The sequence below is a fragment of the Carlito syrichta genome, unplaced genomic scaffold (genome assembly GCF_000164805.1).
Source record: "Carlito syrichta isolate Samal-C Ts95f unplaced genomic scaffold, Tarsius_syrichta-2.0.1 Scaffold308845, whole genome shotgun sequence".
In the NCBI taxonomy this organism is placed as follows: Eukaryota; Metazoa; Chordata; class Mammalia; order Primates; family Tarsiidae; genus Carlito; species Carlito syrichta.
The window spans coordinates 431,598-458,837 of NW_007252941.1; the positions used below are offsets into that span (position 1 = coordinate 431,598).

Consider the following 27,240-nt stretch of genomic DNA (forward strand, 5'->3'; position numbering starts at 1 on the left):
GGCATTTTTAAAAAATCTGGGACTGATGGATATTTCCCATTTGCATAACCGATTTTCCAAATTATCTATAGACAAATATATTATTTAATTTTACTTGTAATAAATAACCCCCTCAAAAAGTGTCAGAAGAAATCCAAGCCTTTTTCCCCCCAGTGTTTCCTTATTGATTTGATAAATTTTCACCTAGTTTATCAGTTTAGTTTAATACAACTTAATACAATTTAATATAGCTTAAATTCATTATTAGCAATATCCAATTTGAGAGTATTGTTCAGACATGTCATGTATTAAAATGAAAAGAGAACTTTGAGGGTCAGAATGATCTGAAGTTGAATCCTGGTCCATTTTTTTACCAGCTTTGTCACCTCCATAGGTTAATTAACCTTTTTGTGTCTTTTGTTTTGTTTTGTTTTGTTGAGTTGGAGTCTCACTCTGTGGCCCAGGCTGGAGTGCAGTGGCCGCTCCCGGCCACCCCAGCCTCGACCTGCTGGGTTCCGGCTATCCTTCCGCCTCAGCCTTCCAAGTAGCTGGAACTACAGGCGCGCACTACCACGCCCGGCTGATTTTTTTTTTGATTTATTGTAGAGATGAGGTCTCGTCAAGTTGCCCAGGCAGGTCTCGAACCCGCGGGCTCAGGCAATCCACTCACCTTGGCCTCCCAAAGTGCTGGGATTACAGGCTGAGCCACCGAGCCCGGTCTGCCTATTCTTTTGAGTTTAACAGAGGAGTAAAGGCAGCAGCGGCAGCTGGAAACATTTGTGCCATATACAGGGAGAATGCCATCGAGGAAAACATGGCAAGGTCAAGCAGATGGTTTTATTGTTTCAAAGAGAGCCACTTTGACCTAAGTGATTCTCCACAATCAGGAAGACCATCGTGCTTTGCTGAAGATCATTTAAATGCTTTAATCTGTGTCAGTCAACCCGAGATTGGTAAATATGAACTGTGACCAGTCAACCATTTGCATTCCATGGGCAAGCAAAAAATGCTACTAACTTATGCATAAACCCAATAGTGGGAAAATCAAAAGCTCCAGAGTCAAACCAATAGTAATTTGAATACCTGGCACCACTTGCTATGTAATCTTGGGCAAGGGTCTTAAAATTCTGAAACTTGGCTTCTACATCTGAAAACTGGTTACCATAACAGCTAATATTTACTGAACATTTACTGTGCTATGCATTGTGCTAAATACTTTAGATACATTATTTGATTCATTCAGTAACTTTATAAGGGAAACACTATTTTACCCCCACCTTACAGGTGAGGATTTGAAGTGCAGAAAGGTAGGTCACTTAGATCATATAACTCATTTAAGGGTGTTAAATTCATGGCCATATAACTAAATTCAGGGAGATGAGATATGTAAAGCAGGGTCAGACTTTAAGCATTCAATAAGTCATTATGTATTATTGATGCTTTTATAAAGGAAACCAAAGTTTGTTCAGCTGTGAGTGCAGATTAAATCCTGCTTCAACATCTGTTCCCCAAAACTCATTCTGGAATTCAAGAGAGAAATTTCAAGATTATTAACACTGGAAGAAAGGGAATCATGTCCTATAATTTTCTTTATATTCTATGGTTCCATATGCATTTGAGCAAGTAGTATGTATTTAATATATACTTACTGTGATTGTTATGAATTTCTTTTGAAAGTACAAATGTGAGTATTCTTTTAAACAAAAAATGTCCGTATTCTGAAAAGTATTTCATTTTCCCCAAGAGCTAATTATTTTATTCTGCCATTCTTTTAAAAAATTACCATTGAGTGGTAATTTTAGGATTTTTATTGTAAAACTCTTTTGTTTTTTTACTGTTAAAGGAAAAAAAGAATGAGAAAACTTCAGAGAAGGCTGACCTCCTAAGAATTTTTGTGTGGGAAATTACTAAGGCATTAAATTCCTCAGCCATTTTTCTCCATTTTATTTTTTATGTGTGTTCCACAAGCTTTACTTCTAGTGTGTAAAAGTTTGCATTTTTAAAATGCCAGGCCAAATTCCATTCTCTCATATTCAGAATTCATAGGATCTAATGTAGTCTAAATTCAGCCCCAAGTTGAGTACATTTTAGTAAAGGTTATCTTGCCTTTTGGGTTCAATTTACCTCACACCATTCTTTCAAAAAACAAATTTTATAACCAAATAATAAGTTATATAATGTATATCTTAGTTTTTAAAAATAATATGATGGTTTTATTCTGAGTATAAGAATGGTATATCTTTTATATGCTGACATACCAATAAACCTTTCCTTATTAGAATACAATTCTGTGATATTTTGTGAAATAATCAAGTATGTACATTTGGAACAATTGACTTCCTTCTTAGAAACTTAAAATTCCTGTGGTACTTATTTTGTTTACAAGTAGCATTTGAAAAGTGGGAGGAGGCTGGCAAATGGACAAAAGTAAGATTTTTTTTTTCTTCATTATTTCTTTGTGTTTGGTCATGATTTTTTTCTTTCACATGCTCTTTAGAACTATGATGCTTTTGGTCTACTCTGGATCTTTGTCTTTCTTTACACTCTTGTATCCAAGGACCCAGAACAGTGCTTGGCTCAAAGTAAGTCTCAAGTATTTGTTGAATGAAAGAATAAAGGATCCTTTATTCTGATTTGGTCTTGCACTCTTGCCCAGGCTGGAGTGATTGTACAGAAGTGCAATCCTGGCTTGCTGCACCACCAATTTTTAAAATTTGTTGTAGGGACAGGATCTTGCAACCTTGCCTAGCCTAGTCTTGAACTCCTGGGCTCAAGCAATTCTCCCACTTTGGCCTCTCAAAGCATTGGGATTATAGGAGTAATAGTGCCTGGCCTGATCGGGGAATCTTTAGTATGCATTTTACTTTTTTATTTACTCATCATATACATTGTGAGTGTTAGACATTATCCACTGGAGTTTGCCTCAGTCTCTGAACTCTAATATAGTATGTTATTAGTTATGCTATAATTGTACTTTTATGAGAGAAAGAATTTATAGATGAAGAGAGCAATGTAATCCAGAAGTAAAGTACTTGTTTGTGTTTGGTATCAGAAACTTGTGGCTTATAGTAAGCCTCTTAATATAGACCATTTTGTTCCATATAACTTTCTCACCCTCTTATGGGCAGTTTGGATTATTTCTAAAGCCATAAAAAAGAACAGGTGTAAATTATTCCACATTGCCAATAGTTTGTTATCACTGGGTTGCAAAGTTAGAACACACTAGTTTTCCCTTGCCTCTGTAGAAGACTGGTTTAATTGATCTGGATAGCTTTGTTTTTATGTTTTTAGGCAAGTTGTACAAGAATTCCTCCCTTCCCCAGTGTACTATATTTGGTTTGTTTGTTTTTTAATTTGAGATTTTTGTGTTATAAAATTACATATTGGGAGAAAAAATAATTTCCATGAAACTGGTGTTCTTATGCAGATTCCAGGATATTCTGTATGTGCTCCTGCCAGGGACCTTTAAAATTTTTACTATTAATATATCCTGAAAAAGTACTTATAAAAGCTCTTCCACAAGTATAATAAAGCCCAAATAGTCTAAAAATGTTACTTAAAATTATTGAGATCAGTTAATTCTCAAGTCTGACAGTATCAAGCATTGGCAAGAACATGAAGGCCTAAAGACATTGTGATAACCAAAAGGCACTAAGAATTTAAAAATTAATCAAGGTGTCATGATTTCTCATTAGTTATACCATCATTCACTTATTTTGCAACTTGAAACTGCAGATGGTCCCAAATTTATGATGGTTTGATTGAGGATTTTTCGACTTTACAGTACAGTGGTGCAAAAACAGTTATACATTCAGTAAGATCCTTGACTTATTATGAGGTTACGTCTTGATAAACCCATCGTAAATGGAAAATATCACAGTTCTACTTAGGATATTTTCCATTTACGATGGGTTTATCAAGATGTAAGCAAGTTTTTTATGTAATAAACATAATAGGAGTTCTAAAATGTAATGGCATGCTATATAATTGATATTTGCTTTAAATTACATCTAGGCACGCCCTCATAAATTACATCTAGGCACACCCTCCTAATTTGGGGAACATCTGTATTAGATGATGATAATGATAGTTGTTATTGTTACTGGTATAACTGACATATACTGTAAAATGCTTATTATATACCATACACTGTTATAATGGCTTTTCTTATAGTAACTCATTTAATTCTCACAATAGCCTTATGAAGTAGAGATTATTATCCCTAACAGATAAGGACAATAAATCACCTAGAAGTTAAGTAACTCACCCAAGGTCACACACCTAGACAAACTGAAGCAGACAGTACTCAGAACCACTATACTGTGACTGTGACAAGACTGGTTTCCTTTTTCTTTTTTTTCCAAAAGAAAAAAAAATGCTGAAATAATTAGTATAAGAAAATGAGAATTAATACTTTACTGCTAGAAAGAAAATATATTCTCTTTATGTTTGTTTCTGTCGTTTGTTATTCTTTGTGAATCAGTATTAGTCTCAACAATTGACATAGTCTGATAACTGTTGATCATTCATAGAGACTGATAGTTCAAGCAATGTTATTTAAATTTAGTCACAGTCTTTTATTAGGATTTATTTTAGTGTCTGATAGTTTAAATCAGTTTTCTGTTTGGACTGGTTGAACATTTCTCTCTGAAGATTTCTAGAAATCTTCAAGCTTTGTGTGCAGCTTAAAAAATGTGGAGTATAAATGTACTTCATATTTCTATATACTTCTTGGGAAATTTGTATTATTGTAGCTCAATATGTAAATTATAATCTCACATGTAAGAATCTTATAGGTGTTGATTAATTGATGTATCAATTCAAATAAGCAAAAATATTTTAATCAGTTGATCTGTTAAACTAAGCTCATTATTATATAATTTTTAATTGATAAAAACAAAAACATAAATATTTAAACCAAGCCTATTAAACAGTAAATTATCTCACAGTAATGGTATGTTTGGGAGAAAGTTCAAAGTATTGTTTTTTTCTTAAATAATTTATCCCCCTCCCTTTGTTTTTATTTTTTAGGATTTTGGCCCCCAACAGTAATTATCAAGATGTTGAAACCCTCTATAACTTCTTAATTAAGTATGAGGTATGAGAAAATATTTTAAAATGTTTATCACATTTCTACCATAAGCAAGTTTTTTATGTAATAAACATAATAGGAGTTCTAAAATGTAATGGCATGCTATATAATTGATATTTGCTTTAAATTACATTACTGAGTGCCACAGAAGTTTGTTAGTGACATGTTCTTTTTTCTTTTTTCTTTTTTCTTTTTTTTTGAGTTGGAGTCTCACTCTGTCACCCAGGCTGGAGTGCAATGGCACGCTTACCGCCACCCCAGCTTCGACCTGTTGGGCTCCAGTGATCGATCCGCCTCAGCCCTCCAAGTAGCCAAAACCACAGGCATGCACTACCACCACACCCAGCTAATTTTTTTTTCTTTAATTGTAGAGATGAGGTCTTGCCAAGTTGCCCAGGCTATTCTCAAACCTGTGGGCGCAGGCAGTCCTATCACCTCAGCCTCCCAAAGTGCTGGGATTACAGGCTTGAGCCACCGTGTCCGTCCTGTTTTTTCCTTTTTTAAACATTGTATATATTTAAGGTGTATAATATGGTGCTTTGGTATACTATACATAGTGAAACGGTTTTCATAGTTAAGTAAATTAATATTCATTATCTCACATAATTATCCTTTTGTGTGTATGTGACAAGAGCACCTAAAATCTATTCTTTTAGAAAAAATCCTGAATATGGTACAATATTATTAACTATGGTTTTCATGTTGTTCATTTTGACTTGTTCGTCCTACATATCTGCAACTTTTTTGTCCTTTGGCTTACATCTGCCCATTTCCTGCCCTTCTCCCTGCTGGTGACATACTCAATTTTTTCTTTTACTCCCTAAGTAAAATTACAAATGAGTCCTAAAATAACACACTTTCTCCAACACGGAATTGTTTCTTATCAGGAGTGCTTTGGCATATTGGGGCAAGTCCTTTCTTCATTGTGTGAAACACTGCAGGATGTTTAACTTCCCTGCACCTCAGGTACTAAACACCCATAGCTATATGAGTTGTTGTAATAACCAAATATATTCCACCACCCTACCCACCTTGCATACCCAAAATGGCCCTCAGAAAGGAAGGACTATCTTTAGTTGAGAACCACTGATTACTAGAAAGGAAAGCTATAATTTAGTTTCAATACAGAAGCAGCATAGACCCTGGAGTTAGAGCTGCAGTGAGACTCGAGTGTATTTTGTCAGTTAACCTGTATGCTTTCCTCATCATTGCTGAACCAAGGAAAGTATTGTTATTTTCAATTTCTACTTGCCTAAAACTCTGTATATTCCTACTTTTCAATTGTGTGCATGTGTTTTGTTTTTAAAATACTATATGAAGGAATGTTGCATATATCAGGTCTCACATTTCTTATAGAGTCATACTCCTTTAAATTTATTTCTTCACTTTTATTCCTGGTTAGCTCTTTATTTAACTTTTTGTATGCCATATTTTCCATTAATAACCTAGTGATTAAGAACACAGACTCGGCCAGGCTCGGTGGCTCAGCCTGTAATCCCAGCACTTTGGGAGGCCGAGGTGAGTGTATTTGCCTGAGCCCCAGGTTCGAGACCGGTCTGGGCAACTTGGCGAGACCTCATATCTACAATAAATAACAACAACAACAAAAAATTAGCCAGGCGTGGTAGCGGTGCCTGTAGTTTTTGCTACTTGGACGTCTGAGGCGGAAAGTTCGCCGGAGCCCAGCAGGTCAACGCTGGGGTGGCCGTGGCTGTGGGTGTGCCACTGCATTCCAACCTGGGCAATGGATTGAGATTCCAACTCAAAAAAAAAAAAGCACAGACTCTGAGGTCAAACTGGCCGTGCTAAAATGTTGGTTCTTCTGTTTATTGACTGTATGCTCTAGGAGGAGTTATTTGATTTTTCTTGTCTCAGTTTCTTCATCTGTAAACTGAGAATAACAACAGTAAATAAAATACAGGTGTTCTGTAGAGACTAAATAACATGTAAAGTGCTCCTAACCGTACCAAGTACAGAGTAATAAGTGTTACCTAGTCTAATTTAAGCGAAGAATGGTGTTCATATGTACTTTTTAAAAATCAGCCTTAATACTTTGTAACATTCTCTTTTCAGATGATTTATATGATTATTTCACCTTACTATCAGAATTTCAAGTTGAGACATTAAATCTAACAATAAAAATATATTTGTAGAAACAATGTGGCAATTTTAAAATATCCTGGAAAATTCTAGAGCATAGGTCTTTTTGGGTTTAGTACTTCCTATTGCTAAGAGTATTAGGAGAAAATGCCTAACATTATTTATAAGAGTGTGTGGATCTGAATCTCAAATGTTTTGTTTGTTTTAGAGACAAGGTCCTGCTGTGTTGCCCTGACTGGTGTACAATCGCTATTCATAGGTGCAATCATAGTGCACTACATCCTCAAATTCTTGGGCTCAAGCAGTCCTCCTCAGCCTTCCAAGTAGCTAGGACTGCAGGCACATGCCATCGTGCCCAGCTGATTCTCAAATTTTACAAATAATTTATCTTAGAAGTTCTTCTCTACAACAATTACTGCATTAAAGTTAGTTGTCTCATGTCACAAACAATGGTAGGACCATCTAAATCTTTAAAGAAATCTGACTTTTTATACTTAATTTTTGCCTTTTGTTTTTGAATTTTTAAGAATTGAAAATAATTGAGCTGTTTCTAATATTTGGCTTTCATTGTAAGTAGTACAGCTAAAAAGTAATGATACCAAAATTCCATAATATACATTATAGTCACAACTCTGATGCTTACTAACAACAGCATCTTTTAGCTATTTGTTTCCTGGAAATTAAAATTTTGCATTTAAGCATACAGATGATATTTAACAGTGTAATCTAAAATGTCCCAATATGGGTAAGTAAAAATATCTTAGTAATCAAAATGAATTTTTTTTCTTTTTCTTTCCCCCCCCCCCCCAGAGATGAGTTCTTGATATGTTGCCCAGGTTGGTCTCAAACTCCTGGCCTCAAGCAATCCTTTCACCTCTGCCTCCCCAAGTGCTAGAATTAATAGACGTGAGCTACCATGCCTAGCCCTTAGTAGTCAAAATTAATGAATATAATGCAACAAGATATTTCACATTAAACCATTATAAATTTGCTTCAGTTTTTCTTCACTGATAAATTGACTGCCTACCTTGTAAGTTATCTACTATAACCTGAGGCCATGTCACATTTGCCCTCCAGCTGTGTTCTTGAATAAATGTCTAAATGTATGTGGATGGTTGCTTTTAAAACTAAAGATGAATCTAGATACTTTAAAAAAAAATCAATTGAAAGCTTAATGAGCTATTTTGCATTAATATTATGTTGGGTTCAAAATTAGTTCTTCAGCTGATTTTTCTCAACAATTGATAGAAAACAGATAATTCCCTTCATCCTGTGTTCAAACATCTGTGATGTGTTTACATTTGATGGCCTGAGTTTGGATAAATCGTAGGTACTGACGTGTGGGAATAGCAAAAATATCAAATGCCCTTGAGATAAGGGCAGAACATGTAAAGAAGTAGACTGGTTGATAATTTAACTATAATTGTACGTGTATTTTAGAATATTTTTAGAAGAGTCTTTTAATAAAATTATAAATGACCTAAAATTATGGTAAATTAAATAACAATTTCATATAGTCATTAAGTATAATATTAAATATATAAATAACACTAAATATTTTAAGCAAAATATTAGGATTATATTCATTTAAAATATATTTGAAAACTATATGTTTTTTAACTTTCAGTAAATGAAATATTTTTACACAAATATGGTAAACTTCTTATGAAAGCATTGAAGAAGGTCATGGAATTTTTGCATATAAGCAATACTCTGAATTCTATCGAAAACTTTTATGATGTGAATCTTTAAATTAGTAGTAATTAAGTCAGGGTAGGAACATTCTTCCACACCAAAAAATGCATACCAGCTAGTAACACTTGAAATTTTTAAAAAGTTGATTATAGAAAATAGTCTTATTTTCATCCATTAATTCCACATTTCTGAAAATTTAGGCACTGTGCTATTTGTTGAGTTATCTGATAAATAGAATTTTCCTCTACAAGTTCACTTCTTTTTTGCATACAAATAGGAATATAGCCTAAATCAGTAGTATGCTTCCAGAAATAAAGAATTCTTTCACTGTGTCTTCCATACAGGTGTTATAGCTAGTTTTTGTATGATGAAGAATTTTTATATTTATGGTGTTATAAATTATATCTGCATTATAATAGATATTTATATTATTAACTTAAACATATTAGTTTAAATATGTAGACCACAATAATCTGAAAAATACATTTCTTTTAAAAATGTCTGTTTCAACCTGGGCAACATAATGAGACCCCTTCTCTACAAAAAAGTTTTTAAAAATTTAGCTGAGCATGTTTATGTAGTTCCAACTACTTGAGAGACTGAGGCAGGAGGATCCTTTGAGCCTAGGAATTCAAAGCTACAGTGAGCTTGGATTGTGCTCCTGCACTCCAGCCTGGACTACATCTCTGAAAGAAAAAAAAAAAGTTTGTAAATCAAAAGTTTGAATAAATCAGGTAGAATTTTCCACACATTTTATAATTTTATTACATTTTTTTTCTGTCCATTTGATCGCCACTACATCTAGACCCATTTCACTTCTACTGCTTCTATGAACAGATTGAGTTGTAACAATTGGATGAATATTTTTACACACAGTTCAGTGTTAGCATTATGGTCACTGAACTTATTGTCACTGCTAGTTCTTTTTTATACAATAATTAGAAACTTGAAATTCTCCCTAAGGATATGGGCCACTCTAATTCTTCTCTCATTGCTCATTTGATTTAATATGTATTTTTAGTAACCATATTTTGGATCTTTTCAGGTAAATAAAAATGTCAAATTTACTGCCCAAGAACTTTATGATTGTATTTCCCAGAATGAGTATCGGTAAGTCCTACCTATGTGTAGAATACTATTGTAACTGACTTTTACTATACACAGCATGACTTGGTGGTGGTGGTGACGTGTCCTTTTTGTGTCTTTTCACTACACTATGTTTTTAACCTTTGTGAATTTGAAATATTTCATCCATCCAAAAAACCACGTGTGTGTGTGCATGTGCATGTGCGTATCACCCATAAGGTTTAAAGTGGTTCTCAAACTTTTTGGCTTCAAAACTCCTTTATATTTTTAAATATTATTGAAGACCCAAAAGAACATTTGTTTACATGGGTCATTATCTATCAATATTTACTGTATTAGAACTGAGAATTTTAAACATTTATTTATCAATTCATTTAAAAATAGCAAATACATATTAAGATAAATAACATACTCCTACGAAAATATTTTTTCCCAAACAAAAAATATTATTGACAAAAGTGGTTTGTACATTTTTGCAAATCTTTTAATATCTGGCTTAATAGAAGTCAGTGAGATTTTTATAACTGATATTGTTTTCAGTCTTTTGTACTAATCATGTCATGTAGTGCTGGAAAACTGTTGTTCACTTTTGTGAGAACGAGAGTACCAAAGATATATCACATCTTTGACTGCTTTGGCCTAACACACTCTCTGAAAGAGTCTTAGATTCTCTGGGGTCCCAGACCATGTTTTGAAGAATAATTGGTATAAAGAATACCCATATGCCTACCATTCAGCTAACAAAATAGACCTTTACCCATTCCTAGTTGTACCTCTTCCGTCTTCTCTCTAGGGATTTTCTGTTTATAATTCTCATCCTTTTCTTTATGGTTTTGCTAAGTATTATGTTCAGAAAAATATGTTGATGCATTATTTTGCCTGTTTTTGAACTGAAAAGTATCACACTGTATACTTTTTTCCAAAATAATTTAGTTCCTAGTGTTTATACATAGCAAAAGTGGGAATTATTATAAATCCAATTCTTATTACACAGGGTCTAGTTGTGAAGCCCTTGCTATGGCCTGAATATCCGTGTCCTCCTAAAATTCGTACTTTGAGACCTAATCCCTGATGTGATAGTATTATAATAGAAGGTGGGGCCTTTGGAAATGGGATTAGTACACCTATCAAAGAGAACTCTGAGTGGTCGCTAACTCCTGCTACGGAAGAACACATAGAAGGCACCATCTTTGAGGAGGAAGGCTCTCATCAGACACTGAATCTGCTGGTGCTTTGATCTTGAACTTCACATCCTCCAGAACTGAGATAAATAAATTTCTGTTGTTTGTAAGCTGCCCAGTCTAAGGTATTTTGTTATGGCAGCCTGAAATGACTACGATAGCCCTCAATTCTGGGCCCAGGCAAACAAATTAATGAGCAAAAACCTGCTTACTCCAGTGTTGACTTCCAATCCCCCCGCTTACCACATATTCTATTTTAACTCAACATCAAGATTTATCCATGTTTATGCATGGGGCAGTGTTATTACAACAAGTCATGTGCATTCCTAAATATCACCACTGCATTATACAAAATCATGCAGTAAAAATCTCAGGGCTTATGGGGAAAATGGGACTTGGAGCACAAAACTCAAAAACTTCATTGGGGGCATGTTTTTCAAAAGATAGGAACATAATAGAAATATAAATTAAATGGCTAAAAAATGCTATAATAAGTCTGGCATTTTACCTTGAAAAACATCTGAAGTTTACTTGTGGAAGTGGTCAGTGGAAGAGTTGCAGTTTAAGGGTTATCTGAAATTGGATATAAAGTTGTAACAGCAAATGTGGGTGGATGTCACTCCACACATATGGAGAGCTTAAGTAGCTGATATGTTTTTGAGGTGTGTGCATGTATGTGTCTTATGTATCCCTAAGTGGCTTTGTTCATCTGAGTGCAGTCTTCTCTTTGCATCGAGTGCTTCTCACCACCAAATTTATGTATAAGCAAGTGCAAAATTTGTGTTATGCTCCGGTTGTTCCTTAATGTTAAGGAACATTGGTGTTGGAACCAATTCATGTGTTCAAAACAAGCACTATAGGAGAACTGACTATTTTCACTGCTATGTGATGTGCCATTTTATCACTAAACCACAGTTCATTTGCTGTTTGTTAATTACTAATGTATCTGTGTGGCTACAGAATTTCATGACCACTCCTAATGACAAAGTTAACTATCAAGATGTTTCTGTCATTAAAGCTCTAGACTGATAAATGCATTTGATGATATCAGATACTGAGATTGATAATTATACATAAGTATTTCGATACAAATATGAAAGTCCACTCACTCATTAGATTAAAATAAGTTTTCCAAGAAAATCGGAAGCAGTTTTCTCCTTTCCCAAATCTGTTGTAGTTGGGGGAGAAAATTATTTCCTACTCTAATCTCCAGACTAGCAGTGAATCAGTTGTACTCTTTTTTTTTTTTTTTTTTTTTGAGTCAGAGTCTCACTCTGTTGCCCAGACTGGAATGCAGTGGCTGCTCCTGGCCACCACAGCCTCGACCTGCTGGGCTCTGGCGATCCTTCCGCCTCAGCCTTCCAAGTAGCTAGAATTACAGGCGCGCGCTACCACGCCCGGCTAATTTTTTGATTTATTGTAGAGATGAGGTCTTGCTGCCCAGGTGGGTCTCGAACCCGCGGGCTCAGGCAATCCACTCACCTCAGCCTCCCAAAGGCGCGGGATTACAGGCTGAGCCACCGAGCCCGGCTAGTTGTACTCATATATAGATCTTTACTGCTAATCTGTGTTTAAAGTTTTGTATGAGATTTATGTCAAAACTGTAACATCGTCCAACCTTAGCCATAATTTTGAAAATGTAAAATTTTTGAAATGTAAACAAAGCTACTCATCGTAGACGACATGGAGCCAGAGTCTCTTGAAGAGTAAGTTAAAGTCAGATGTCTAGAATTGACTTCTGCTTGCTTTTGGAATAGTTGGGAGTTCTTTTGAGGGGGAAGACAGTTTCAAGTGTCAAGTTGAATGTTCCAATTCATTTTCTGTTTTCTTTCACTTAATACACCAGAGATTTGAACTCTGACATTAACCAGTAAACCCCCATTTATGCTCAGAAGGATGATTTTTGAAGAGAATCTTGGATGAATTGAAAAATGGTGATTGTTACTGAGAAATCTTTCAGTTAATAGCATTTAGGTCTGTTACTCTATTGTTTTTGTGAAATTATTTGCCAATATAGAGTGAACAATATCTTCCATATTAGTCTCTGGTGTGCTCCACAGCTTTCAGTTTTCAAATAAGCTGCCAAAAGAGAGAGAGGTTCTTTCGGTTTCACTGGTTTGTGCTAGACACAGGTCCAGTTCTAGTAGATGATAGGAGGTGGGTGCAGTTTCCCTGTGACTCAGGTGAAGACAGAAGAATGATTTAACTTGCATATAAATGGCTCCCTTTGGGAATGTTAAGGAAAACAGTTACTTAAATTGTCTGAATTTGCTAATCTTTGTTGTGAAAGAGGAAATTGTAGATGTGGCACAGCATATTTATTGCAATCAGGATATGTGAAATAATAAGAAATATATATGTCCCTGGTTCTTGAGACAGAACTCCTTAAGCCCTTGTAGATACTGCTGGGAGAATCTTGTTCTAATCTTTGGTTTTAAGCTGGTTTCCTGACACACAGCACCTTAAATCCCTTGGAATGTCCTGCGTGATAGGAACATTTTTTGTTCTAGAGAGGAGACTCTTGGTGGGCTCCTGGATGTGGGTTGGTCACCAGAAACACCAAGCCATGATTAGAAGCTTAGCACCTTCAACTCCACCTCATCCTCTGGGAAGGGGAGAAGGGGTTGGAGATTAAGGTGATTATTGACTATGCCTACATGATGAAGCCTCCATAACAATTCCTGAACTGGTAGTGGCTGCTGAATTGGAAAAGGAGAAGCTGGGCCTAGAGGAATGCAGGAGTTGCCACTGCTGCTGCTGTTTGTAGGTGACAGGGAGCGGGGCCTGGCACACAGAGTGTGCTGTGATGCCAGAGCCGGCAGCAGAATGCCATGGTCTACTCCATGGTGCTGTTCAGTGTGGCAAAGTCAGAAAATAAAAGCGTGTTGTTGGTGTGCTTTTGGGGTCATGACAAAAGAAAGTACTTGATATGTTCAACAGTTTTGCAGTTCATTTTGATGAACATGACAGAAATGATTCTGTCTGGTTGTTAGATCATGATTATTTGGAAAACATGTATGGAATGTTCAAGAAGTTCAGTGCCAAAGACAATAGTTGGGTGGCAACACATAGGCTACCCCTAAACTGCAGCTTCAGCTGCTGAGAGTTGATATGATAATCAGCTTAGGCTTCAGATGGTGTGAGAAAAACGCAGAGAATCAACATAACATTTTTGGTACTCTTCATTTTTTTTAAATCTTTAAAACCAGGAATTGAATTTTTCCCATATTGAAAGACTCTTAGGGTCTGTTTTGGATGATTTACAAAATTGGTAAGTGGAATGCGTGAATTCCACATGTTCTCTGCCTCATAACACCCTGAGTTCCTACCCTTCTTAACTCTGTTGAGAATACCGCACATTTTGGACCTGTAGCTTTGGTATTCTCAGGGCTAGGAATCCAGATCCACCTACTGTCTACTGTCAAAGACATAATTAGAGGACTTTGCTTTAAAGTATATATAACCCTGAACTACCAGGTTCAGAGAGTGTCCAGGATGCTGGATACGTGGAAGTGCCCGCAGGGAGGAAAACCTGGAGAGGGCCTGGAAGCTCTAGACCCCTTCCCACATCTCTTGCCCAATGCATCTCTTCATTTGCCTGTTCATCTGTGTGCTTGGTAACAGTCTTTATGATAAAATAGTAAACATAAGTCAAGTGTTTCCCTGAATTCTGTGAGCCATCCTCGCAGGTATATTCAAACCTGAAGAGAGAGTTGTAGTGGGAGCCCCTCTGACTTGTAGCCAGTCAGTCTGAAGCGTAGGCAAACAAACTATTCCTTGCAATTGTTGTCTGTAGTGGGGGAAGTCTTGTGGAACTGAGCCCTCAACCCAAGGAAGCTGACTGTAACTCCAGGTAGATAGTGTCAGAATTGGTTTTAATTGAATGGAATTGTAGGACACCCAGTTGGTGTCCACTGGAGAATTGCTTGGTGTATAAAGAAAAGCCCGAATCTGGTATCAGAAGTGTTGAATGGAGTGAGAGAGTATAGTAGGAGAAAACTGTTTATTTTTCCTATCTCCTACAGTAGGTAATTAAGTAGTTGAAAAACATAAAACTATTCTGTGGGTCTAATAAAGCAAGGAATTAAGGTTTCAGATTAAAGTAGCTTTGATCAAAAGTGAATTTCATAAGACAGTAGAACCTTGGTGCTTATATCTGTATTTCAACTGATGTGTTCTGTCTTCTCTAGTTTTTAGACTCTTTAAGTAGCTTTTATTCTTGCTAGTAGAGTATATGAGCACTACTTACCCTGAGTAGAGGAGTTTGCTCAGAAAATCTAGGACAGTAAGTTAACAAGATTATCAAACAGACTATCAAACAAATCTCTTGTGTGGTATCTTTTACCTATATAGGAAATTAACTAGGTACAATATTTAATTCACTTTTTTTCCCTTTAGGTTCTTGATAGTGTTCTGGTATGTTTACAAGGCAAATTTCTAAGATCTTTTTTTTCTATATGAAATATAAAGTAGTTTGTGACATCAGCCTCAAATACCTGACTGTATCAGTTAGGTATCAAACCAAACTGTTTTTCCTATTCTGAAACTCACCACTCAACACACTTCTGACACCAGAAACCCCCATATGCCAGGCAGTCAGATGCCCCCCATCTCAGATACCATTTGCAAGTCCCAGGTTATGCTCTGTACTTCTGACCATCTGTCTGTACACTGGAGGGTTTCCATGACCCCCTCCTCAGGTTTAATCAGTTTGCTAGAGCAGTTCACAGAATTCAGGGAAACACGTATTTAGATTTACCCATGTATTACGAAGGGTATTTTAAAAGATGCAAATACAGAGCCAGAAGAAGAGATACATGGAGTGAGGTTTAGGAGGCCCCCAAACACAGGAGCCTCTGTCCGCATGAAGCTGGGATGTGCCACCCCCCGGCACGTGGATGTGTTGGTCGGCACTGCTGAAACTCTCCAAACCAATCCTTTTGGGTTCATTAAGTATATATGACAGATTAAATCATTGGCCATTGGTGGTCTGTTCAGCCTTCAGCCATTCCCTCCCAAAGTTGAGAGGTGGAACTGGAAATTCCAACCCTCTAACCTCTGTAATCATCCAGAGGCTGTCCAGGAACCCGGCCTCTTAGTCATTGCACTGGCATACAAAAAGACACTTACTGCTTCACTTACTTACAGTGAAGGGTTTTAGGAACTGTGTGCCAGAAAAGAAGACCAAATATGCATTTCTTATTACAAAACACAGTATCACACTGGCATATCCAAATAAAAACTTAGAACAGTGGGTACAGCATCAGAAGCTGCTTTCTTTTCGTGGGGCAAGTGCTTTCAGGAATTACTGCATTCTTACTCCAGCAATCAGCTCCCTGATAGTATTCACAAGATTAGGTTAGACTTTCCAGAGAACCAAAAATATTTTTAAAATTTTTTAATTTAAGCATTTTTAACTAAAAAATTTTCCATATAATGAATATGCATGTGTACCTCCCTGAATCTAAATTAAATAAATAATTTTAGTTTAAAAAAATAAGACTATATTAGAGCTGTGGCTGTCTAAGTGTGGGTCCTAAACGTAGAACTGAGTCAGCATCACCTGAAAACTTTTAAGAAATGCATATTCTAAGACCCCACCCCAGAACTACTAAATAAGAAACTGGGAGTAGAACCCAACAAGCAGTTCTAACTACCCATTCAGAGCACATTAAAGTCTGAGAGCCACTGCATTAAGTTAATAATCTTGTGTGTCCAAGAAGCCTTAGACAGAGAAAGCCTTAGGAGAAAATAATCTGAAAACCAAATTTAGACCACTGATGTTTCTGCTTTTAATTAGAAAATAATTGACGGGCGCAGTGGCTCATGCCTGTAATCCCAGCACTTTGGGAGGCCGAGGCGAGAGGACTGCCTGAGTCCAGGGGTTTGAGACCAGCCTGGGCAATCTGGCATACCTGTGGTTCCAGCTACTTGGAATGCTGAGGTGGAAGGATCACCTGAGCCCAGCAAGTCTAGGCTGCGATGGCCGTGAGTGTGTCACTGCAGTCTAGCCTTGATGACAGAGTGAGACTCCTACTTAAAAAAGAAAAGAATTATATAATTTTTTGTTTCTAGATGCAATAAATTTGACTGAATTATTCATCATAGAAGATATTACCAAATACATTCATATACTATTTTTAAAATTGAGGTACAATTAACATAACAAACTTAACAACCATTATAAACTGTACAATTCAGTGGCATTTAGTGTCATTATGTTATGCAACCATCATCTCTGTCTAGTTCTAAGATATTTTCATCACCTATAAGGAAACTCCATACCCATACCCTTCTCCCCTCAGACTGTGGGAACTACTAGTTTGTTTTATGTCTCTATGGATTTACTTATTCTAGATATTTCGTACAAATGGAATTATATATCATGTGACCTTGGTATCTGGCTTTTTTTGCTCAGCATATTTCTTAGGTTCATCCAAAATTGTAGTGTGTATTAATACTTCATTTCCTTTTATGACTGAATAATATTCATGTGTCTGTGTGTGCACACATGTGTATATATATATATGTATACATATATATATACACACACTACATATTGCTTATTCATTCATCTGTTGATAGACATTTGGATTGTTTCTACTTTTTTGGCTGTTGTAAATAGTGTTACTATTTGTGTACAATATTCTTCTTTTTAACTTTTAGAGGATACCTAGGAACGGTAATCCTATGTTTAACATTTTGAGAAACTGTCAAACTTGTTTTCTCAGCAGCTAAACTAGTTTATATTTTCACTACCAATATACACGGGTTCCAGTTTCTCTACATCTTCAACAACACTTGCTATTTTTCATTTTTTTATTATAGCCATCCTGATGAGTGTGAAATTGTGTCTCATGATTTTGATTCCTAATTAAAATTACTAATTTTAATTACTAATTAGGGAAGATGTTGAGCTTCTTTTTGTGTGTCTATTTACACCCTTTGCACATTTTTAATTGGATTTTATTTCTTTCTGTTGTTGTTTGTATTCCTTATGAGGAATCTGGCTTTAGACTAAAATCCTATGTGTTTCATACCGACTATAGGCAGTTACAAGGCTTTGACAAGCTCTATGGGGGCTAATTTTTTTTATTTATTGTAGAGAAGAGGTCTCACCAGATTGCACAGGCTGGTCTCGACCCCCTGGACTCAGGCAGTACTCTTGCGTCTGCCTTCCAAAGTGCTGGGATTACAGACATGAACCACTGTGCCCATACCAATGTTGACCTAAAAGGAAGAGACTGAGGTACAAAACATAATTTTAGAAGTTTTCTTGAGACAAAGTGGAGACAGTTGCCCGGGACATGTGTGGGAAGTGCTCCTTCAGCCTTTGTTAGAAGTATATTTTTAAAGGAGTGGTGGTTCACGACCGTAATTGCAGACTTTGGGAGGCTAAGGCAGGAGAATCGCTTGAGCTGAGGTTCAAGACCAGCCTGGGCAAGGTAGTGAGACCTCATCTCTACGGAAAATACAAAAAAGTTAGCTGAGTCTGAATGGTGTATGCCTGTAATCCCAGCTACTTGAGAGACTGAGGCAGAAGGGTTGCTTGAGTCCAGGAAGCTGAGACTGTGATGAGCTGGGATCACACCACTGCACTGCAGCCTGAGGACAGAGTGAGAACCTGTCTCAAAATTAATATAAAAAATAAAAATAAAATGAAGATAAAGGGAATAGAAACCCAAGCCTCACCACTGTGCAGTATACCTATGTAACAAACCTTGAATCTAACCACCACCACTCACCCTACCCCATCTCACCCCCAACCAAAGAAAAGACAAAGGGAACAAGGAGTGGCCTGTTGCACAGGTGCCAGACAGGAATTCCCATTGGTTTACAGAGATGACATTGATTAGTGATGGAGGTCTACTTTGTTGAACTAGATATATGAGTTGTGGTGTCCAGTGTATCTTGTCACCAGTTAGCCTAGAGTCCATATACCAAGTGACTTCAGGAAGTAATTATTTAGCTCAAGGGGTAGTGATGTGACTGCTGTTTTATTCCAGTGCCTCTCTGGGTCTGGCAACTTGAAGGGGTTCACATTCCTCAGATAAAAAATGTCTCTTCATTCCACACCATGTGTTTCATGTTCTGGAGGGAGGTAGTTGCAGGCAATGACTCAGACTCCCTGCAACCATGCTTACACACACAGCTGCATTCCTAGCCCAGGTCACTCCATTTGGAGGCCTTCTCATGGGGCAGAGGGTGTTGCTAAGGTGTTTTTCTCTACTTGGACTCAGTACTTTTTCACTCCTAGCCTTTCCTCTTTTCCTTCCCCCGACCCCCTGGGTCCATGAAGATGCAGGGAAGTAGCAACCTTAGTTCAGAACTTCTCAGCAATGAGACCATGGATACCCCTGCTCCTAACCCTACACTGCTTGTTATCTGATCCTTGCTTGGAGAACTAGCACCTCTCATTTTGCCTCTGGCTTACACTGTGACAGTAAGTGAATAAAGACTTAATTGTTGCTTTTAGTTTGGCTTGTTGTCGTTATTAACCATATCAATACCTGGCAGCTCAACATGTTATATATTCTAGATATTAGAGCCTTATCAGGTATATGATTTGTATGTACTTTCTCCCATTTGTAAGTTATCTTCACTTCTTTTTATTTTTTTTTTAGAGATGAGGTCTTGCCAAGTTGCCCAGGCTGGTCTTGAACCTGTGGGCTCAGGCAATCCTCTCACCTTAGCCTCCCAAAGTGCTGGGATTATAAGCATGAACCACTGCGCCTGGCCTTATCTTCACTTCTTGGTAATTTTCTTTGATGTACAAAGTTTTAAATTTTGATGAAGTTCAATTTATGTATGTTTTTTTCTTAAATTGCTTGTGCTTTTGAGACTATCTAAGAATCCATTACCAAACCCAAGGTCATGAAGCTTTAACCCGGTGTTTTCTTCTAAGATTTTTATATTTTTAGCTTCTATGTTATGTCATTGATCCATTTTGAGTTAATTTTTATATGTGATATAAAAAGTGGGGGTCCAACTTCATTCAGGCATTGATCCATTCATATCCATGTATATGGATATTAAGTTGTCCTAGTTTCATTTTTTGTTGAAGAGACCATTCTTTCCCCTGTTGAATGGTCTTTGCACCTTTGATGAAAATTAGTTGACCACATAAGTGAGGGTTTATTTCTGGACTTTCAGTTCTAATCCATGTGTATCTTTATGCTGATACCACACTTTTGATAACAATTGTTTTGTAGTAAGTTTGAAATTGGGATGTGTAACCTCTCTAACATTATTCTTTTTTCCCCAAGATTGGGCTATGTGGGGTGCTTTGCAATCTATATGAATTCTGGGATCAGTTTTTCTATTTTTCACAAAAAGAGTTGCTGGGACTTTGATAGGAATTGCTCTGACTCTCTAGATTGCTTTGGGGAGTATTAGCCATTTTACTAAGACTTGCAGTCCATTAATATGGGGTGCCTTTTCACTTATTTAGTTCTTTAATTTCTTTCAGCAATACTTTTGGCTTTTAGTGTAAAAATCTTGATCTTTTTTATTAAACTGATTCCTAAGTATTTTATTCATTTTGGTCCTAACATAAGTAGAGTTTTTTTTTAATTGTTCATTGCTAGTATATAGAAATACAATTTTTAAAATTTCTATTAATTTTTATTATTATTATTATTATTTTTTTGAGTTGGAGTCTCACTCCATCGCCCAGGCCACCCCAGCATCGACCTACCGGGCTCCAGTGATCCTTCTGCCTCAGCCTTCCAAGTAACTGGAATTACAGATGCATGCTAACATGCCTGGCTAATTTTTTTTTTTAATTGTAGAGACGTGGTCTTGCCAAGTTGCCCGGACTGGTCTTGAATCCGTGGGCTCAGGCAATCCACTCGCCTCGGCCTCCCAAAGTGCTGGGATTACAGGCTGAGCCACCGAGCCCGGCTATTTATTTGTTTATTTATTTATTTTTGAGTTGGAGTCTCACTCTGTCGCCCAGACCGGAGTGCAGTAGCCGCTCCTGGCCACTGCAGCCTCAACCTGCTGGGCTCCGGTGATCCTTCCGCCTCAGCCTTCCAAGTAGCTGGAACTACAGGCACACGCTACCACGCCCGGCTGATTTTTTGATTTATTGTAGAGATGAGGTCTCGCTGCCCAGGCGGGTCTCGAGCTCAGGCAGTCCACGCGGGCTCAGGCAGTCCACTCACCTCAGCCTCCCAAAGGTGCGGGATTACAGGCTGAGCCATCGAGCCCGGCTTATTTTTTTATTTTTTAAGAGACAGAATCTTGCTCTGTCACCTAAGCTGGAGTGCAGTGGCAACATTGTAGCTCACTGCAGCCTTGAACTCCTGGGCTCAGGGGATCCTCTTGCCTCAGCGACCTGAGTAGCTGGGACTACAGGCATGTGCTACTGTTTCCAACTAATTTTTAATTTTTTTGCAGAGATAGGGTCTTGCTATGTTGCCCAGGCTGGTCTTGAAGCCCTAGCGTCAAGTGATTCTCCTGCCTCAGCCTTCCAAAGTGCTGGGATTATAGATATGAGCCACCACACCTGGCCTATTTTGAATTCTTTAGGATCTACAAATAAAGATTATTTTGCTTGTTTCCAATCTGGCTTCCTTTTACTTAATTTTTGTGCCTAATTGCTCTAGCTAGAAGTTCCAGTACAGTGTTAAATAGAAGTAGAGAAAGCAGGCATCCTTGTCTTGTTCTTGATCTCACGGGGAAAGCTTTTAGTATTTCACCATTGAATATGATATTAGCTATTATATACTGATTTTATGTTGATATTTTTCCCCCCAGTCCCAGCCACAGCCCCTATATTGGTATTTTATATATATTTCATTGTATTTTCATTTTTCTTTCTTTTAAGATACACATTGCAAATGTATAGAAAATAGCAAAGCAAATTTCTACCATCAATAGGAAAATTTAGAGATACTGTTTTACAGAAGTCTTATGAACGACATAGAATTGCAGAACTAGAAGAAACTTTCAGTTTTGACCTCTGTTCCAGAAAGAATTAAGAGTTGGAGTAGATTAGTTTGGAGAAAAATAAATAGGAACATAAAGTATTTATACTATTGGTCTGATTTAGGCAGACTCAGGTCCAACAGATGGTTTTTATAGGCCAAAAGTGAAGGAAGAACTATCTAGCAATTAGGAGGCATCAAAAAATATAACAAGCTGCTTCCATCACCAAGAGGTGAAAGCAGCAGTGAGATATGACTCCCTGGAGGTGCTGCAGAATGGCAGGCAGATGTGTTCAGGTGCCCCTACAGCTGAGATTCTGTCATTCCACACGAGGCAAAGGAACTCAAGAATTTCTATCATCATGATCGAATAAAAGGTACAGACCAAACTAACACTATGAAAAATGGCCAATACTTTTCTCAGTCAGCAATGACAGACCTTGCTACAAGAAATACAATCTGTAAATGATAATCCATTATCAGAATACTGACTCACATGAATAAGGAAACCAAAAAACACGAGGATGAAAGAAGATAGAGCTTCTTCCCACTATGGGGGAGTTGGGGGAGAAATCCAGAAATAGACTCAAAAGTCTAATTACTGAAGGATGTTTTTTTCACACGTGGAGTAACTAAGAATAGGAGTAGGGGCCTGCTCTTTTTGTTTGTTTCATTTTTAAGTTTATAGGAAAGCATTTAAGTCAGGTTTTAATCAGTCTCAGAGAAACCACATGTCCTCAGGAAGTGAGGTTGTTCAAAGTGGTGTATTTATTTATTATTATTTACTTATGCATTTACTTAGGTGTTGTCACTGCTCCTTTTCATCCTGTCCCTAATTGACTTCTTTCTTTGCACCCTCCATCAAGGGATACATCATGTGAAGAGGCAGTGGGAGAGGTAGATAGCTTAGTGGTCCTCTCTAGCACTGTGGGGTTGGCCCAGAATTATCTCAGAAGCCTAAGATGTAGTGACAATCTAACTGTAATAATTAAAATGACTGCCATTTCTTGAATACCTAATATGCCAGATGCTGTACTAGATGTTGGGTTCTCTTTGTGAACTTAGACCATCTCCCAGTAGATTAAAATATATATCTATGAGGTTTAAATTCTGGACACTAAATACAATGAACTTGAATTCCAGACCCCACAGTAATGAATTCGTATCCCACAATTTGGGATCCCAGAATTTGTAGACCCCATGTCAACTTTCGAGAGCCCAGCCTTAGGTAAAATTGTGAAGAAGACATAGTGTATATTAGGCATTACTCCTTGCTTCCCCCACTCTTGGTTTAGGATTATTAACTAATGCTTATTTGTAAACTGCTAAGTAACTTATCTCAGCAATCCGTTTTGAGTTGAAACTCTGCCAACTTCCTGTCTCAAGTATCTTTTCCTTTCAGAAGGTGCATCCTCAGGCTCACCTGTTTTGTTTTTTTTTTAATTTTCAAACCAAGGATGAGAAAACTAAGCCACTTATTCCCTATGTGGGTTGCCCTTGGATTAGAACATCCAAACATAAGCCTATCTCCTGTTGGGAGTGGTCCTTCAGGGAATAAAGTGGAACTAGATTATTCAATCCAGCCCACCATATATGCAGAAGACTGTGTTTAAGCATTCAGCTTTGTTTCTTGGTTGTGGGTCTGCCATAGGAACTCTTATTCCTGAATTCCAAGAATTGCACCAAGGTCGCCTTCATGTTGACTGTGTAAAAATTTGTGCAACTAAGTGCTTATCATATTGTTTTTTTCTGTACTAAGAAACCATAATTGTTGGTATTTTGTCTCTCAAATATCAGAGAGTATATTTCAAATCCCAGTGTTACCCCATTTAAAATGTTTAATATATCCAAAGGAAATGAAATCAGTGTCAATGTTCAGTATGCCCCATGTTCATTGCTGCGCTATTCAACAATAGCCAAGATATGGAATCAACCCAAATGTCCCTCAGTGGATGAATAGATAGATAAAGGAAATGTGGTACATATACACAATGGAATGCTATTCAGCCTTTTCTTTTTTTTAAATGGCAATCTTGGTATTTGGGACAGCATGGATGAACCTAGAAGACATCATGTTAAGTGAAATAAGTCAGGCACAGAAAGACAAATCCCATGTGGTCTCACTTATATGTGGAATGTAAAAAAATTGAACTTATCTAAGTAGAGAATAGAATGGTGGTCACTAGGGGCTGGGGGACTGGGGAGCTTAGGGAGATATTGGTCAAAGGACACAAAACTATAAAAATAAAAATAAAAAAGGACAAAATTTTAGATAGGAGACATGAGTCAAAGAATCTATTGTACAATGGTGAATTTACCTAATGACAATGCATTGTATTCAGAAAATCACCAAGAAAGTAGATTTTAAGTGTTCTCACAAAAAATAAGTACGTGAGGTAATGCATCTGTTAATTAGCTTGCTTGAGCCATTACATAATGTATATAGTTCAAAATATGTTGTACATAATAAAGACTAGGTCTGATAATTAAGTTCACAAATGTGAGCTTACATTGGCAGCACTGTACAAACAACTTGGTAAGGTTTTATAACTTTGGTATATCAGAATCTTACAGCTGTGTTCATGTGTGGTGATGTCTTGCTGAGTGGCATTCATTATTGTTGTTGCGTTTTTGTGTGTCATTGCAAGAATATCAGAGCTTGAATGAGAGTAATGAACAAACATTAAATTTCTTGTTAAACTTGGCAAGAATGGAGGTGAAATCAGGATATGTTAGTCCAAATTATGGCAATAATGCCATAAAGAAAACAGCAGTGTACAAATGGACTAAACATTTTTCTGAGGGGAGAGGGAGCATCACTGATGAAGACAGAGGTCAGGATGACCAGTAACATGCAAAATTGTTGTAAACATTGCAAAAATTCATCAGATTGTGTGTCAGAATCGTCGGGTCACTGTGAGAAGTATAGCAGACCAAATAAACATTGATAGAGAAAAAAGGAAAATCTTAACTGAAAATCTTATGAGAAAGCTTTGTGCAAAATGGTCCCAAAGGAGCTCTTGCATCATGACAGTGCACCAGCTCACACAGCACTGTGAGGGAGTTTTTAGCCAGCAAACAAATAACTGTATTGGAATACCCTCCCTACTCATCTGATCTGGCCCCCAGTGACTTTTCTCTTTACTTGAAGATAAAGGAAATATTGAAAGGAAGACATTTTTATGACATTCAGGACATCAAGGATAATACAATGACAGCTCTGAAGGCCATTCCAGAAAGAGTTCCAAAATTGCTTTGATGGGTGGACTAGGCACTGGCATCGGTGCATAGCTTCCCAAGGGGAGGACTTTGAAAGTGACTGTAGTGATTGATATTCAGCAATGAGGTATGTAGTAGCACTTTTTTAGGGTGAGTTCATGAATTTAATTGTCGTGCTTCATATACACAATTTTTTTCTAAAATATAAAAAAAAGGAAATACAATTTGTATTATCTGACCAGCTGCCTTGCAGTGATTTAACATTAATTTTTCTCACAGGGAAAAGTTAACCATCGGATGCCGCCAGCTGGTTGAGATGGAATATACCATGCAGCAGTGCAATGCATCTGTCTACACGGAGGCCCAAAACAGGGGATGGTGTGAAGACATACTCAACTATAGGACATAAGTATTGACTTGTGACTTAAAAGGAATTGCATTTAAGAATAGCAGAGTAGATTTCAGTCTGGTCACTTTTTGAACCAAACCCAAGGTAATTTTTAAAAGTGTTTCACTGGTGCAAAAAGGTGATTGCTTATTACTGACTCTAAAAAGCCTAATGTATCCATTGTGGGATAAACTGTGGACTCGTCTCTTCTGGAGTGGACAGTAACTCCCTACCTCTTCTCCTGATACAGTTCCAGTAACTCTAAGGAAAGGAGAGACATATTTTTAGTCATCCTAGGTCAGGAGTCACTGTGGCATCTCAGGAAGCTCTGGGCACAGCATTACCATTCTTTCTCAACCTTAAATATGGGCATTTGACTAGAGACACTGCCAAACCCTAAGAAATAATGACCATGCTCACCACATTCCACAGTAAAATCTTTCACGGGCTAGTTTTATGATCAAACTATCTATGTAGACCTGGTGAGAAAACACCCAGCCCGTCACCTCCCTCAAGGTAGTGAAAGTAGGATTTTGACTTTGATGCTTGCTTTCTATACAGCCTCTTCTTATCTCTGGGCTTGTCACTTTTCAGTGCATTTTTAATGAGGAGGAGCAAGGTGACCCCTATGTTGAGTTTCCCCTTAAATGTGAAGCCCTATGGATTTAATAGAATTAGGTGGCAGTGGCTGATATTTGCCCTTAGCTAAAACGAAGTGTTCTATTGACTTATTTAGTTATTCAATGAGTTGGAAATCCTTGTTTACTGGAGTATATTATGCTTTTGTCAATACATTAGATTAATTCCAATTTGGTATTCTATTATAAATGTTAATTTTTTAAAGCAATAAATAACTTATTTTTGCTAAGATTTTACTTTTCATTTTACTACCAAATTGTGTTCTGAAATGTGTACAATTATACAAGCGACCCTTTTCAATAAAAGATAACTTATTCAGGATGTCCACTAGTTGGTGCAGGGCCTGTTAAGCTTTAGGCTTGCCAGATTCGGAAACCACACCACCAACTGCGTGGATAGGGCTCAAAGTAACATGAGGGAAAGGAGTATCTGGGCAAATGGAGGAGCTTTAAGTCTCAGCTGTCTGCCTCTTTTCTTTCCCTCCCTGAGTCAAAAATACATTTATCTACCACCCCACCCCACCCCACCCCACCCCACCCCACCCACCACCAAAATAACTGTTTTCAGATCTTTTATCCCTCAACATCTAGTTGTTATCATTGGGTTTTTGTTTTGCTCTGCTCTGGTTTGTCACATCCATCTCCTTTTTGTTACCTTTTAATATATGTTATGCTTTTCATACTTCTTTTATTCCCATCACCTACATACTTTCACATATGTCATTCACTCTTATGCATATTTCAAACTTTATTTAAATGTGTTTTAGGCCAGATGCAGTGGCTCACACCCATAATCCCAGCACTTTGAGAGGCTGAGGTGAGAGGAATGCCTGAGCCCAGGGGTTTGAGACCAGCTCGGGCAACTTGGCAAGACCTCGTCTCTACAATAAATCAAAAAATTAGCCAGGCGTGGTGGTGTGTGCCTGTAGTT

General features: G+C 37.2%; 1 protein-coding gene across 1 annotated transcript in view; it reads left to right on the plus strand.

Annotated features, from left to right (window-relative positions):
- The window catches only part of SWT1 (SWT1, RNA endoribonuclease homolog), a 124,026-nt gene extending 97,460 nt beyond the window's left edge, over positions 1-26,566 (plus strand). Inside the window, exons 17-19 of the mRNA XM_008066106.2 lie at positions 5,011-5,077; positions 9,912-9,976; positions 25,563-26,566. Coding sequence (XP_008064297.1) covers positions 5,011-5,077; positions 9,912-9,976; positions 25,563-25,692 — 262 coding nt within the window. The 3' untranslated portion in view covers positions 25,693-26,566. The remainder of the gene's footprint in view (positions 1-5,010; positions 5,078-9,911; positions 9,977-25,562) is intronic.
- The last annotated feature ends 674 nt before the right edge of the window (positions 26,567-27,240 follow it).